This window comes from Pogoniulus pusillus, chromosome 6, assembly GCF_015220805.1.
Source record: "Pogoniulus pusillus isolate bPogPus1 chromosome 6, bPogPus1.pri, whole genome shotgun sequence".
Taxonomy (NCBI): domain Eukaryota; kingdom Metazoa; phylum Chordata; class Aves; order Piciformes; family Lybiidae; genus Pogoniulus; species Pogoniulus pusillus.
In genome coordinates, this window is record NC_087269.1 from 37,042,248 (window position 1) to 37,057,795 (window position 15,548).

At 42.2% G+C, this 15,548-nt stretch overlaps 1 protein-coding gene across 5 annotated transcripts; it reads left to right on the forward strand.

Moving 5' to 3' along the window:
- The first annotated feature begins 6,468 nt into the window (after positions 1-6,468).
- On the forward strand, positions 6,469-14,881 carry STOX1 (storkhead box 1). Of its 5 annotated transcripts, none has more exons than XM_064145267.1 (5): positions 6,469-6,515; positions 7,037-7,166; positions 8,078-8,230; positions 10,457-12,755; positions 14,515-14,881. In XM_064145267.1, exons 3-5 carry the CDS (start codon positions 8,098-8,100, stop codon positions 14,678-14,680), a joined length of 2,598 nt encoding a protein of 865 aa, XP_064001337.1. In that variant the 5' UTR covers positions 6,469-6,515; positions 7,037-7,166; positions 8,078-8,097; the 3' UTR covers positions 14,681-14,881. The 5 variants fall into 5 exon arrangements, with proteins under 5 accessions (XP_064001337.1, XP_064001339.1, XP_064001340.1 ...); XM_064145269.1 differs by lacking the exon at positions 14,515-14,881 and adding an exon at positions 14,172-14,467; XM_064145270.1 differs by lacking the exon at positions 14,515-14,881 and adding an exon at positions 13,224-14,264.
- The last annotated feature ends 667 nt before the right edge of the window (positions 14,882-15,548 follow it).

The following is a 15,548-nucleotide window of genomic DNA, read 5'->3' on the forward strand; positions in this document are numbered from 1 at the left end:
TTAACTTGGTGTAACCCAAGGAGGCTTCACAGCTAATGGAGGTCAAAAGTGCTGTTGCACTGGTTTAAAGGAGGAAGAGCGGTCAAAGTAGGGGCTGAAAGTTGCTCTGGGAGGCACAGGTACCAGTGTGCAACTAAACCATATGACTGGACTAATTGTATTCCTGGGAGCCTATCTCTGGCTCAAAGCAGAGTCATCTATGGTTGCTCAGGGCTTTATTCAGGCCACCTCTTGGAAATTTTCCCAGGACTGAAGACTGCACAACCTCCATGGGCAACCCACTCTACTTCTGCACTGTCTTTAAAGGTAAAAAGGTTCTCTTTCTATCCAGTATGAATCTCTCCTGTTCCAAACAATGATGTCCCACTGTTGCTTCATCCTCCCAGCCTGCACTGCTATGCAGAGCCTGGCTCCATCTTCTCAAGAGTCTCCCGTCAAGTCCTCCCAAATCTATTTTCCCTTCAGGTTCAATAAGACCTGTTCCCTCAGACTTGCCTCAGAAGACAGTTGTTCCAGCCCAGACCATCTTGGTGGCCCATTTATAGATACTTTTTCTCTACTGGAGGCCCAAAACTACACTTAATGTGCTAGATATTGTTTAGCAAGCACCAAGTAGAGGCAGATCGTAATTTTCTTTTATGTGCTGTCTCTGCTCCTGTTGATCTGGCCCAGGATGCTCTTGTCCTTTGTTGCTATGTAATAGGAGTTTCTCAATATTGAGTAGCCTTGTTAAAAGGCTTGCTTTCATCCGATACCAAGTAAAATCTTGTAAGAAGTATCACCAGAAAGAGGTGAGCAGCTTTATTCAGAAAATTTTGCATCTTGTTTCATATTTAGGGAGCTTTACCAATGTGTAGAATGAATGCTGTCAATGATGAGAATACAGTGAAGCCCTTGGCAATAACTATTACATGATGCAAAACAGTTTTGTGGGTTTTTTTTTGTTGTTGTTGTTTTTCCTACTATGCTTTATCTTGTACTGATGCATCAGCAGCAATCTGTATTCCATTCACTTGGCAGTGCACAGGTTCTATGTAAGCAGCCTGATTTGTACTGAAGCAGAAACATTTTTGGGCAATGAAACAACTGAAACTGCTCTCTACTTGGTAAACTCAGTCTGTTTTGAAAGCTGAAACACTATTTGAAAAGCTGGAATAAACTGAACCTCTGTGATCTTTATTCTGCTTTTCTTGTACAAAAAGAGTGAGGTGATTGTTTTTGTTGTTGTCCTGTAGCAGTGTTTTGCTTTTTGTATTCCTTTTTTTTTTAATCCTGGATGCTGGATTTTTCCAGCCAGTTACAGACTGAGTTTCCAAGGTTGAAAACTCCCTTGAAATTATGAAACATTTTGCTTGTTCCCACGAAAACATAGCAGCAAATAGAGCCTGTCCTTCAGCTCACTTGCTGAAATACTTCATGGACTGCATACTTGAAGTTTTTCGTTGGAATTGTTCTACACTTTCAACGTCCTGCAGGCACCCGCACATCTCTCTCATTGCCACTGGAGGCTTCACTTTGCTGTGTGGAACCCAACAACCCCCAGAATCTTCTCGGTAAGGGTTCTGTTAAATTGTTTTTTGAAAAGATATTAACAGAGTCTTCTGTAATACAGTGGAGGTGCTCAGTTGTTCTGTTTGGCTTCTGTCACTTCCTTTTGGCTGAAATTTAGATGAACTGAAGCACAGAAAGTGTTTAATAGTGCCAAAGCCATGGAGAAAGATTTGGGAACTTTGAGCTTAAATCTTTTAAGTCAAGTAAGGCTGTTTAGTCTGCAGTGTACAAACAACTTCTGAGACCTCCCGTGGTGGTCAGATGCTGCTTTTAATTTCTAAGCTGTTTTTGGCTTTTGGTGTTGTGGTGGTTTTGTTTTGGTTTGGGTTTTTTTGTTGGTATTTTGCTTTTCGTGATGTTGTTTGGTTTTGTTTCCTTTTTTTTTTTTTTACTGTTAGTTTATTGGTTTTGTTTCTTTTCAGTGGTCCATAAATTCGAGGCCAATGAAAGGCTGCAGAAATTTATTTCCTAGCACAGGGAACATCTTTTAAAGTTGGGATATCTGTTTAGAGAGAGTGGAAGGAAAAGTGGGTGTGCATATCCATCAACACATCAGCTGCTCAGGCAGGTGTGAAGTTGCCCATATACCATCAAAGCTTTGTCTCAGCTGAATGAAAAAAGCCTCTCCGCAGTGGGATATGCCCTGAAACAAGATCTGAGGCCTGCTTCCTGCTTCATTCCACCTCAATGTGTGACGGTGGCTCCTGTCCTTATTGCAAGCAGGAGGCCTGAGTCTAAGGGCCAGTTTCTTCTGTGGTGGTGGCATTTAGCTAAGTGTTGCCTGGGAGTGAGTTTGACATAACAGTGGTCATGTGTCCCTTGATTTATGGTTTTCTGGAAAGCCTCCTGCAGGGGGGAATGTTTTCTTCTGAATAGCTCTGTAGGTACTGTGTCACTGAAAGGCAGCACAACTCTCCTTGGCTGAGGTTAAATGTGAGCTGAAGTCAGGGAGTGTGCAGAGGAGTGAATTTTGGGGAGAGAAGACACTACCCTAGCTGTATCTAACTCCCACGTCTATAGCTTTATATTGTATACTTTTTGTCTTGCATGACAGAAGATTTCCAGGCAAAGGAGTTAGCCCTAGGAGTGTTGTAGCAGTTGGAGTTGACCTTCAGCTGAACAGGCACAGGAATGTACAACTGCAGGATGATGGTTTTATAGCAAGTCTTTCACTGCACAGATAAGTACTTAACCAACACCCAGTAACTGCTTTTTGCTTAGAACAGAGCATTTCACATTAAAGATCTATCTGGATGGTCCATGATTTACTGCAGAAGAGAGAACAGGGCTGGCAGCAAGGAGAAGGCAGAGCCACTTCAGTGGAGAAATGTCAGGATTGTGAAGGGTCTTTTTTGAATCATGCCAAGCGGAAAATGTGTGCATGTGTCAAATTCATGTAGCACTGGATGGCACAACCTACAGTTGAAGGAGACAGAGGTGCTACCAGTGACTCCTTTACTCCTCTTCAGGCTCCATGCACTAGTTATTGACAGTTTGACAACTTGCCTGGAACTGGTTATTTTCATTTTATTTGTATCTCCCTGCAAAGAAGCTTTTGAATCAATCTGTCTTTTACAACCAAGCCTGACTCTGAATGCCAAAATGGCTAAAGACAATCTTCCTTGCTATTGGCTGTGCTGGTTGTGCTCAGTGCCATAAGTCAGTTGACTTTAAAGCTATTGGCATGCTCAAGTAAGCAAAAAAGGAATTCTCTTGAATTAATCGCAGCTGAATTTCCATGCCAGTTCTGCAGTGAACAGCAAGAATGTCACAAAGGCAGATGTGTTTATACAGTTTTGCTTGTTGGGTATTTTGGCAGCTCTTGTAAGTGAAACACAGATCTCTACTGGCCAGCTTGCCTGCTAGTCTCCCCAAGCAAGCAGAAGTGCTGCTGTTCTTTTAAACACTTTCTTTGAAGCTGCACTCCTGCTTGTGTTTCAGTGCCTTCCAAGCTTGAAACCTGCTCCCATGTAGTTCTTGGAACATTTAAGTGGGCAGTTCAATGAAGGGGCTGACGTCTCTGAAGATCAGAGATATATGCTTCAGTGGCAAAAGCTTTCCCACTGTGCTTGGCTGAAGGAAAATTACACCACACTGAACGTGTTGGTAACTCATCCTATACGAGGGCCTGAATTGAGATTGCAGGATGGATCTCTTGCCTCTCTTCTTAAACCCTGTTTTGTTTTGTTTTTTTCTTCATTGCAGATAAAAGGAAATACGGCTGTGGGCTGCCACTGGCCCTAAGATTAGAGTAAGGAATTCAGAGCTCTTGGTTAGAAACCTCAGAAAACATTTATAGGTCAATTTTTTTTTAACACGAAGGCAGAAGGTCTTTAATGTCAAACGAAGAAGTTTCAGTGACCTTAACTGATAATTTTGTATCTCTCTATGAGAGTTGTACCCAATCATCAAACAACAGAAAGATACTGTGTGCTGTTCCTGAGAGTTCTCTTTGTCAAAACTTAAGTTTAATGTTACTGAAACAGTTTTAAGGCAATTGAACTCTTTACTCTCTGCTTTAGTAAGAGTGGTTCTCAAAACAGGATATAGCACACAATTTTTGTGCCAAAACAGTTTCTCTATTATATACTTAAAAGTGAAAACGTTTTAATGATATTAACCCTGTTTTTATACTCTCTGTAGTATTTTTATTCATTAATACCTTGTAAAATCTTCCTTGATATTCAAAAAGTGTTTTGCTACAGTTCCCATCTTCCTATGATGTTCTTAATAAGTTTTTATTCTTTAAAATTCTCAGCCTTTAATTATGTGATTTTTTTTTTACTACAAAATGTGGCCACAATGTGCTCTAGTCCATAGAAGAGCATCAGGCTTGCAGTTCTGTGCTTTATTACGGCTTTCTGGGTGTATTTCTACAAAGAGTGAAGTGGAATCACCAATTTTTTTCAGTTGAAAAATACTTTGAAGATCATCAACTCCAACTGTACATCAACCATAGTGGTGCTCCCATGCAAAGAGATGCAGGACCTGAAAGATGTGTGCAGTTTAACAAAGCACACAAGATAATTCCAAGATAAATCTCTCCAGCTACAAACCAGGAAAGCAAATCTTATATTTCCATGTGCTGTGTCTCAACACATGTCAGTGGAACCATATGAGAGATTTAATTTTTCTATCTGCATTTGTGTTGTGATTTTTTGTTTGTTTGGTTGGTTTGTTTTGTGTTTTTTCTTTATTTTTTTCCTCTGGAATTAATTTACTGTTAACCATTTATTGATATGTAAATTGTTTATCTGAACTTTTAAGAAGTAAATTGAGTGCTACTGAACTAAAATGCCTCTTTGTTCACCCACTCCCCAGAACTAGCCTGGTTTTCACCCAGATAAAATTTGTATGTAATTCCTAGAGCCAGAAGATGCAAAAATCCTACCACTCAGTGAAAAAAGGTCAGAGATGAAGCAAGAAAATCACTTTGTCTTAGTCCAGAATACTCCGAGGCTTTTTCTTACAGTGACTTTCCCCACACTGTAGTAGTTACATCCTCCAAAAGGGTACTCTTGGGTTTCAGATGTCCAGGTAACGAGCAGAGTTTGAATAGACAGGTAAACTAAACTGAAGGATAATGATACATGAGTGCATGAGTGCTGCCAAACTGCCTAGACTGGGATTGGTAAACGTGATTCTGCAAGAGCTGCAGAGTGTGAATGGGAACCGTGCTGTATTTAAACCATCAAGAGGATTGAACCGAGTTCCTTGACTGCTGACAGGTACTTTGCACATAGGCATGAGCAGGTTCTTCATAAAAATATGAAGAAACCAGAAAGATGATTTTCATCAGATGATTTATTTAGACTAGGGAAGGGGTGGGGGGGATTCTGTAGTGGTTTTTGAAATGTAAAGGGATGGATATCAAAAACCTTTAATGAGCATGGCATTTTAGTGGCTTTGTTGAGGTGCTGGAACATGTCTAGAGAAGGGCAACAAAGCTGGTGAGGGGCCTGGAGCACAAATCTTATGAGGAGAGGTTGAAGGAGCTGGGGTTGTTTAGCCTGGAGAAGAGGAGGCTCAGGGGTGATCTTATTACTGTCTACAACTACCTGAAGGGGCATTGTAGCCAGGTGGGGGGTGGCCTCTTCTCCCAGGCAACCAGCAATAGAACAAGGGGACACAGTCTCAAGTTGTGCCGGGGTAGGTGTAGGCTGGATGTTAGGAGGAAGTTCTTCACAGAGAGAGTGATTGGCATTGGAATGGGCTGCCCAGGGAGGTGGTGGAGGCACCGTCCCTGGGGGTCTTCAAGAAAAGACTGGATGAGGCACTTAGTGCCATGGTCTAGTTGATTGGTTAGGGCTGGGTGCTAGGTTGGACTGGATGATCTTGGAGGTCTCTTCCAACCTGGTTGATTCTATGATTCTATGACAGGCCTATGAGGCACGGATAATACAAATCTAAGGGATGCAGCGTCTATGTATTTCCTTCAAACTTCGGAGATCATCAGAAGTGCAGTTACTTAGCTATGGAAAATGAATCCACAAAGGTTTTAGTAAGAAATTGAGAGACAACTGTAGGGGGCTGCCTGGGCTTTTTCCTAAATTGTTTATCGGTGCTTCCAATGATATAATTATTGCTTTTTTTTGCAGTCAGGAGGAATGATACTTAATGTATGTGTTGTTGACATCTGTGTACTATCGATTTGAATCAACCATTTAAAATAGATTTGCATTTGCACACAGTTTTAGTGGTTTGGTTGGTTGGTGGGGTTTTTTCCCTACAGTATCAAGCTGGATTTTGCTTGATACTTTGTTTTAAATATTATTCTGAAAGAGCCTTCCCTGAATGGAGACATGGCAATTGCGACTGAGAGGCAGATGCAGACAATGATAGCAACGTAATAACAACAAAGACGAAGAACAAATGTTGGTGGTTTACTCCTTAGCAGTCTGGTGCTTTGCAGGAGCAGTGAAATTGGCAGCAGTATGGTGTGCTTACAGAAGAGCCTTGAGACAGTAAGTGATCCACAAAAGTAATCACTGAATGCTGATGGTCTTTTCTCATCCAAAAAGCAGCTTGCAATGGTTTCTGCACCTGCAAACAATATCCTAGCAACAGCACTGAGGAAATTGTACGCCAGGACCTTTTTTTTCGGAGTGCTTTCTGTTGAACATCGCAGGAGTTGTAAAACAAAGGTCAAGAGCAATTTAAGCTCTTCAAAGGGCTGTTGCTAAGTTCACTTACTCAGATAAATGTTTGTGCTGTAGTTTTCTGCCTAAAGGATAAATATCGGGTTACAGAGTCATCCAACAGACTATCCAATTGCACTTGAGTTAAATATGACTATCACTTCATCTAAAATGTCCCTTCTTTCGAGAAAATTACTGTTAACATTTAACGATAGGGTGGTGGAGTTTTTTGTTTGTGTGTGGGGGTTTTGTTTGGTTTAGTTTGTTGTGGGGGTTGGTTTGTTTGTTTGTTTGTGTGTGCGTCTGTGTGTGCAGTAACAACGAGTCGCTTCTGCTTGCGTTGGCAGCTGAGGATACCCGGGGGCTTTCTCTGCAACACAGAACAGAGAAGCACAGGACACTAGCAGGCAGTGGAAACAGACCATCGGGCTGAGAAGGTGTATGCAGTCATTGTCTTGCTGTACGAACAGACTTCATGTGAGTACCTACTTTGTGCTTTGCGATCAGCTTCCGGGGAAAATGCTTCTTTCATGTTTTTCTACATCATTCACTGGTACCATGTTGAAAGTTTGCCCTTAATTGCTCATCTTGTGAAGGGAAAAGGGCAGTGTTTATCTTTGTGTTTTATGGACGAGGGAGTTGAGGCAAAGGACTAAGACCCTTTTCAGGCCCCTGAACTGGGGCTACAGAGTTACTGAGGGTGCTAAGCCACGCTCTTAGCCCCTCCAAGCTTCTGCTTTCATCATGTGGAACGGGGACAATATTACTGTCTCTCACCGGGAGAGATGGTGACGTAGTCTAGAAAATGCATGCAACTGCATCAGGAGTTTTTGCCTTCTGTGCATTACTAGTAGATAATCTAGTTCTAGCCCTTGGTCTGAAAGTGGATTTTTAACCATTTTTGTTAAAATTTGTGTGCTAGACAAGGGGGAAAGCCTGTTGTTGGTCTTGGTTTAACTTGTATTTTGACTCGGTGAAAAGACTTTGTAATTAGATCGTTGGGTGTTGACCTTTTTCTTTAGGTTAGAGAAATACTTCTGCATGTTTTCATATGGAAACAGTCACTCAAAAAGTCAGCAGTCATCAGACATAATTTTCTCTCTCTGATCCCTTGTTTATGAAGCTAAATGTGCTTTAAGATGGTATTTAATACTAAACAAACTAAAGTGCTTAAAAGTAACCTTCTGTTTCCTTTGTTATGAAGGCATTTGGAGAGTGCTAGAGCAAATTTCCTTCTCTGAAAAATATTTCAGTCATTTGCTAAAGAAGATCAGCTGAGAACAAGGTGCTTGTTCTAGGTCAACACAAGAATTTGGTAGTGAAAGCCTATCACAGCTATTAGAAAAAATGAATACATCCAAGTTTATTTTTCCCATCCTGGACTACAGGTGATGTGAGCCCTGCTCCGATGAACCCTCTCTCACAGTCACACTCCGTTCCCCTAGCAGAAGGAATATGCCGTACCATATTGGACATGAATGCAAACCATGTGGTAGTCACGCAGGAAGCTTTAATGGAGCAGTTAGACAAAAACTATCCAGGTAATGTGTTCACTTCTTCATCCTTTTATAGTCACTGTCTCATCAAGGTTGAGTTTATGTTAATGGGCAAGTAATCACCGAATGTTTAAAAGCACAGCTGGCAATGTAAAAGAATCTAAATGAACAGGTAATGGGTAAAACACACGAATGTCCATACCCTCACCAACCCATGAGAACCTGTGAGATTTTACACTGCTGCTTTGACACTAAGAGGGAACAGAGTGCAACAGCATCCTGCCCTGGTGAGGCCTCATCTGGAGTACTGGCTCCAGTTCTGAGCTTCCCAGTTCAAGGATAGGGAACTGCTTGAGAGGATACAGCAAAAGGCTATGAAGATGATTAGAAAACTAGACAAAGAAAGGCTGAGGGACTTGGTGCTTTTAAACCTGGAAAAGAGAAGAGTGTGTGTGGGGAATCTCATCAGTGCTTAAAAATACTTAAAGGACGTGTATCAGGAGGATAGGGCCAGTCTTTTTTCAGTGGTGCCCAGTGACAGAGGTAACAGGCACAAATTTGAAGATAGAAGGTTCCACCTAAACGTGAGAAGGGACTTGACGACCAGAGTGGCAGAGCACTGAAACAGGCTGCCCAGAAAGGTGGTGGAGTCTTAATCTCTGGAGACATTCAAAGCCCACCTGGATGCCATCCTAGGCAACTGGCCCTATAGGTGAAACTGCTCTGGCAGGGGGGCTGGACTAGCCAATCACCAGAGATCTCTTCCAACCCCTACAATTTCATGATTCTGTGAGTGAATGCCCTTTCTACTGAGTGGGAAAGCATAGATGAGGTATTTAGTTGGCAGATATGAAACAGCATAAAGTCTTCCGTGTGTCAGATCAGAGTCCTTTCAGAGACAGGAACACAGCTGACACTGATGGCAAAGGCACTGGGTTGGAGTTAAGAGTTGGTTTTGCTAACAAAAAACCATAACTGGCCTCAAATTCATGCTTGTTTGCACAAATTCCAGCCTTTTCTTTCTTGAAAGCGAGTGACTTAAATTCTTCTCTTCTGAAGGGGTAGCAGCCACTTCCCTTAAACACTATGTTTTAGTTAAATTTGAGAAGCGTTCAGTTTCCCCTAGATCTCCATTATGTGTGTGTGCCTGTGAGATTTTGCAAAGGCTCGTTATGGCCCTCTGCAGGAGGTTGTTTTCTTTGCGGCTGACTTGCTGCTTTCCAGTCTTCTTAAGCTTATAGCTCTGCTAACCTTACAGGTCAATCAGGTAGGCCTTTTCACTAGTAGGACAAACTTTAATGCACCCCAATAAACTGGCTTAAAATTCTGCCAGGAACATGATGTAGTCTATATGTGCACTGAGACAATCATAAGGTAGTGTTTTAAAGTCACCCAGAAGTAGCACTCTATGAGTTTTTGGTGAGAGAACATATTTCTTGCTAAGTTTTCATTCCTGTGGGCAGATACATCAGATGCCATTTGATTAAAGAGTTTGGGAATGTGACACTCGAGGGAAAACCAATAGCTGAGACCAGTCTCAGTGAGGTTAACTTCAATAGCAATTGTCATCTGACAAAATTATACCACAAGCTTCAGAGCGAGTGATAAAAGCCACGGCTAAACAACCTGCCAAAAGGGAAATGCTTTGAACAAGATACTGTTTGGTTTGTACCTGGTAAAAGGTTTCTGTCATGAATATCATACCCTGACAGACACAAAGAGAACACCCTTCCTATTCGAAGCAGAACATGCAAAGCTCCATCGCAGCAGTGCTACAGGGACAACCAGCTGGTCATTACCACCTTCCTTATCCGTGAAGAACGGCCGTGGCATAGTTAAAATGGGTGTTACTGATCCGTAAAACCTCCCAGAGCCCTCGGCTGGTTGATGTTTCTATGCTGCCCTCGTCTGGGTGGCCCGAAAGGGCTCTCCCTGAGTCAGGGCTGTAGCCTGCGCTGGTCCAAGTGAAGACACTGCTGCAGAATGGGGCTGTTTCTGTTCTGCCGGAAGCATAGGGAGGAGAAAGTTGAATGCAGTAACAATTGCTGGCTCTGTAAGTTCAGCAAAGTGTTGATGTATTTGAAAAAGATCCTGTCTGAGGTGATCAAACTTTCCAGCTTCAAACCTCTTTTGAAACCCCGTGAACTAAACACATTGGATGTTTTACGTTCAGTGACTTCCAGATCTGCTGTAAGAAAGTTATTTCTTCGTCAGCTCCCATTTTATTTGAAAACTTATTTCTGATTTGAAATATCTTTATCTCTGTCACAGGCATTACGCTTCCCTCCCACAAAACCTTACATAAGATTCTTGGCACTCTAATTAAAGAAAGAAAAATCTATCATACAGGAGAAGGATACTTCATTGTGACTCCCAGCACATACTTTATCCCAAGTGACACCATAGAAGACAAGAGAGAGGTCCCCCCATTGGAGAAGAGTTGTTGCTGTTCATCACCTTCCATCATTTACCTGGTAAACTTTGAGTGCTGTGCAGACCTGATGAAAGAAAATGTTTCTGCAGTGTCTCATTACAGATCCTGCTATTGTTTCCCCGACCAGAATATGCTTGGTGTAAAACAATGGCACCTAATGAACCATGAACCTAATGGAAGAGGGAGGAAAGGCTGCAATGAACTTAAGCCTTCCATTCAAACTCAAGGAATCGCCACATCTGCTGAAAAACATTCCTGGGACACAATCAGATCCCTGACATCTGTGAAAGAGAAACTGAAAAGCAAAAGGTTTGGCCTTGGCCTTTTCTGGAGAAGTGCTTCTAAAAAAGAAAAAATGAAGAAGGTGTACTCCACTTTTTCAGCCCAGTTTCCACCTAAGGAGTGGCCAGTCAGGGATGAAGAGGACTTAGATAATATTCCACGTGATATTGAACATGAAATCATCAAGCATATTAACCCTACCCTTACAATTGACAATTTGATTAAACACACAATATTAATGCAGAAATTTGAGGAGCAGAAAAAATATACTAGTGATGGTACCTTGGCTGAAGCATCAATACGCAGGCAAAAGCATCCTTCAGAGGATTATAGTCCAAAGATGGAAAGTAAACCATCAAAACACACCTGTAAAAACAAATCAAAGAAAGAGAAGCACATTAGCAGAAGCAACAGGAAACCTCATATCCATGAGCTAACATCCGAAAGTGCAAAACTGGAAGAGAACCCTTCACTGCCTATCAGAAATCAAGAGCCATCCAACATAGCAGTGGAATCCCATGTCATATATAAAAAACAAATCAAGAACCCTTTTCAGGGTCTGTCACGAAGACACAGCTTTCATGCAAAGGGATACAAAAGCATTGCTAACAAACAGATCAAGTCCAGGACTCGAAAGCAAGAAAGGGCTTTTCAAAAGCCACAGTCCTTGAACTCCCCCAAAATCTTTGACTACAAAAATGAAGAGCTGGCTATGGAAAAGCAGACTTACATAGCTAAGCACAATGTACTACTCCACCCTAGCAGGTCTTCCCTCCAACTAAGGATAGACAGTTTACGTGGAAACTTCAATTATCCCCAAGGCAGTATTTTGCAAACAGATAATAAAAGTAAATGCTTTCTGGAGAGTAATATTTCTGAAGAAAACATCTACAGGAGAAAAGTCCAAAATGATCCAGAGGACGCTATAAAATCCCCTTGCTCCTACGCTGAAGATGAGAGTGTATGCAAAGAAGATGCACAAGTTTCATTACATTCGAAAGATGAGTGTTGCAGGAGCAAAGCTGATGCTGTATGTGAGTTAGTAGATCAGACAGCAAAAGAATTTAAAAATGTCTGTCTTTCAAATTATACTGCCAAAGTTAACATGGTAAGAAAAAAAGGTAAGAAATACAGACAAAAGACTGATGAAAAGAGTGAACTTGTATTTAAATATGACTGTGCCAGCCATCCACGATCAGTGAAGCTGGAAAGTGAAGGATTTACTGACAACTGTCATCTTCTGTACCAAAAAGCACAGGATGGTAACATCTGTAACTCATTACATCTGGATGACAATTTTGAACTATGTCACCTGCCTCCTGGCCATGCTCTTTCAACTACAAGAGACAGCAGTGCAGCTGTGCAAAGGCTGTACCTAAAAAACTGTAAGGTTAATACTTACCCTGCCCAGCACAACACAACTGTAAGTAAAGATGTCTCAGGAGAACATGTTTGTAAGGAAAGTGTTAGTTTTGCAGAATCAATAAATGGCTCAAAAGAGCATCCAAACACAGACTTCCCAGAAAGAAGTCGTTTGTGCAGTCAAGTTCTTCCAACAGGTCACAGAAAGGAATTAGAAACTGGCCTGAATAACTGTATGATGGCTCCAGCTGCAGCAGATTTCTGCCCAGCTAATGAGGCTGACTCAGATGCTGATGCTTTGCAGAACTTCGCCTATGAGATGGGCACAGTAGTAGCTTGCTGTGTTTTGGGCTCACAGGCTGAACAAGCAAGAAACCTTCTGGGGAAAGATCTATTTGTTAAGGATGCTTGCACTGTGACACCAGGACAGAAGCACCCAGAAGGGATGGAAAACCACAGCATTACAGGAGACAGTGGAATTGACTCCCCAAGGTAAGAAAACACATGTTGGATGCTCTATCTTCAAATTAATAATCACAGCTAGTCAGAAATATTGCTGTAAATCATAGAATCATATAATCTTAGAATGTATAGGGTTGGAAGAGACCTTTAAAGGTCATTTAGTTCAACCTTTCTGCAGTAAGCAGGGACAATGTCTACTAGATCAGGTTGCTCAGCTCCTCATCAAACCTGACCTTGAATGTCTCCAAGGGTGGGGCCTCCACCTTCCCCCTGAGGGGGTGTTCCACCACCCTCATAGTAAAGAACTCCTTTCAAATGTCCAATCCAAATCTACCCTTCTGTGGTTTTAAACCATTACCTCTTCTCCTATCACCAAAAGCTTTTGTAAACATGTCCTCTCCGGCCCTCTTCAGGCACTTGAAGGCTACTCCAAGGTCTCCCTGGAGCCTTCTCTTCTCCAGGCTAATGAGCCCAAATTCTCACAGCCTGTCCTTGCAGGGGAGGTGCTCCAGACCACTGATCATCTTCATGGCCTTCCTTTGGACCCACACAGATACTTTCTGATCTGTGTCCTCTTTGTGATAAGGGTCCTAGAGCTGGACATAGTCCTCCAGGTGAGGTCTTACCAGAGCAGAGCAGAAGTGGTAAAATCACCTCTCCTGATCTACTGGCCACTCTGCTTTTGATACAGGCCAATTCTGCCATGTAATTTTATATGAGTACTACCCCTAAATCAGCTGTACAAATGTTGCTGTTTATATTCATATTTTGCATCAATTTGCAAGAAAATATTTGAGTTCTGCCTTGCAGATGGAAATGGCTAAGTGCAGAAATGCTAAGAAATATGGCAATTGATAAACTCAGTGTTAAACGTGATGATTGACAAACTCCTGTTAGCAGACAGGTTCAGATGCATGTGACATTACAGACATTGTCACACTTTCCCCAGATGTAGGTGAAGACTAAGAAGAACTTTAAGGAGGTGCTCAATCAAAACTTAAAGTATAAAAATACCACCTGACTTGCTGACAACAGACAGGAAAATGTGTACATCACATAGGGTAACTATACTTGAAAAAAAAACTAAATTGAAACCAAATTGGTAGGAAACATTTTTTTTACTCTGTTGCATGTCAATAATACCTATAAAACTCCTAACTAAATTAGCAAAAATGCAAAATGCTGTGAGGGAAAAATAGATCTTTTAGTAACATCACAAATTATGAAACTTAACCATTTGAGTTTTAGTTTTAGTTAGATATCTATGTATGGAGGAACAAATCACACAGTACATTTTATGAGGCAGTTCTGGTGTGGGTTTCTTTGAAATCTGTGGGACACTCTTTAGCAAACTGTATTTCAAATGTTCACTTTGATTGTATTGTCATCTGTGGCACCAGAAGCTAAGGCAACTCAGTTAATTTTTAGAATGTGTAATAATTGTAGTATTTCAGATGAACTGACAAGAAGCTTCCTGACAAATTCTGAGAGTATAAAGAGGACAAAGCAGAAGGAAAATTGCAATGAAATTCCTTGCTTCAGCTAACTGTGGTCACAAATACATGATGATTTTTATACTGTGCTTTGTAAACTTTCCCTTTGTAACCATAGTGTAAATGCAATGAATAACATCTTGGAGGCTGTCTCTAAACCACAACGTTTGACTATAGTATTCTATAGTTGCTCTTTAGAATGATTTTTTACATTTCTCCAGTAATAAAAATGAGAAGTAATAGACTGCATTCAGATCACTCCACTAACCTCAAAAGGGCATGTGTTGCTCTAATAGGAACTGCATCAGTTGGACAGGACCATCTTATGCTGCAACTCTTGAAAGTCGTATCAGAAAACAATGTAAACCAAGATTGGCACACACCTTGCTACACAGGTACTACCAAAAATTCTTGGCATTCCCAGGATCTCTGTGTCCTGAAGACATCTCAGCATCCTCCTGAATCTGCCTGGTATGTTTCTATCTTGCAAAGAGGATTCTGGTTTTGCAAGTGAAAATGTGTTGGTGTAGCAGACAACAGGTAGGGTCGGTGGTGTTGTTTGGAGGAAAACCCTTCCAGTGTGCCCCTGCTCTGCTCTGGGCTGCCTTTCCTTCAGGAATCAACATCATCACAGCCACCAGGATCATTTTACAGCTTTAATAAGACTAATCTTGACTTCCTGATCTGATTTCTTCCTGTAGTTGTAAGTGAAGCGTACACATTTCACTGTGGCCCTTTTAAGTCTTGTTGAGGCACTTGTCCATACTCTTACTGCGGTATGCTCTTTCCCTACTGAGAACTTGTCTTTGGTAGTTATGGAGACAGAAGGCTGAAGTTCTAATCAGCAGTTGGAGATTTCATTTAGAAAAGGTGTCTCTGGCAGCAAATAAAAACCAAAAAGAAGAAACGGCGCTGGCGGTGGCTGAGCCTGCAGCCCTTAATCCCATCTGCCTCGGCCCAGGGCCCGTACCAAGGTTCAGGGCCCGTACCACGACTTTTCCCTCAGCCTTCTCCCAGCACCTTGCTGCTCTCAGCGCCCCACGCTGCCGCTCTGTCAGCACCTTTTCCGTTTTCTTAAAAACCCTCTGCCAGTGCTTTACGGCTCCGGCGCGGGTACGGTTCGAGGAGATTCCCGCCGAAACAGCAGGCGGATGAGGCCTTAGGCGCCACTGCCCCGTCAGCCCCGAGGCCGCTACCCACCGCCTCTCTGGCCTGTCATGGCGGACACCGCCCAGGCGCCCCTGTCCCTCCTGGCGGGCGCGGGGCACGCTGGGTGATAGAGTCCGGCGGAGGCGGCACGCCGAGGCGCGACGGGAGGTGTGGTGCGGCA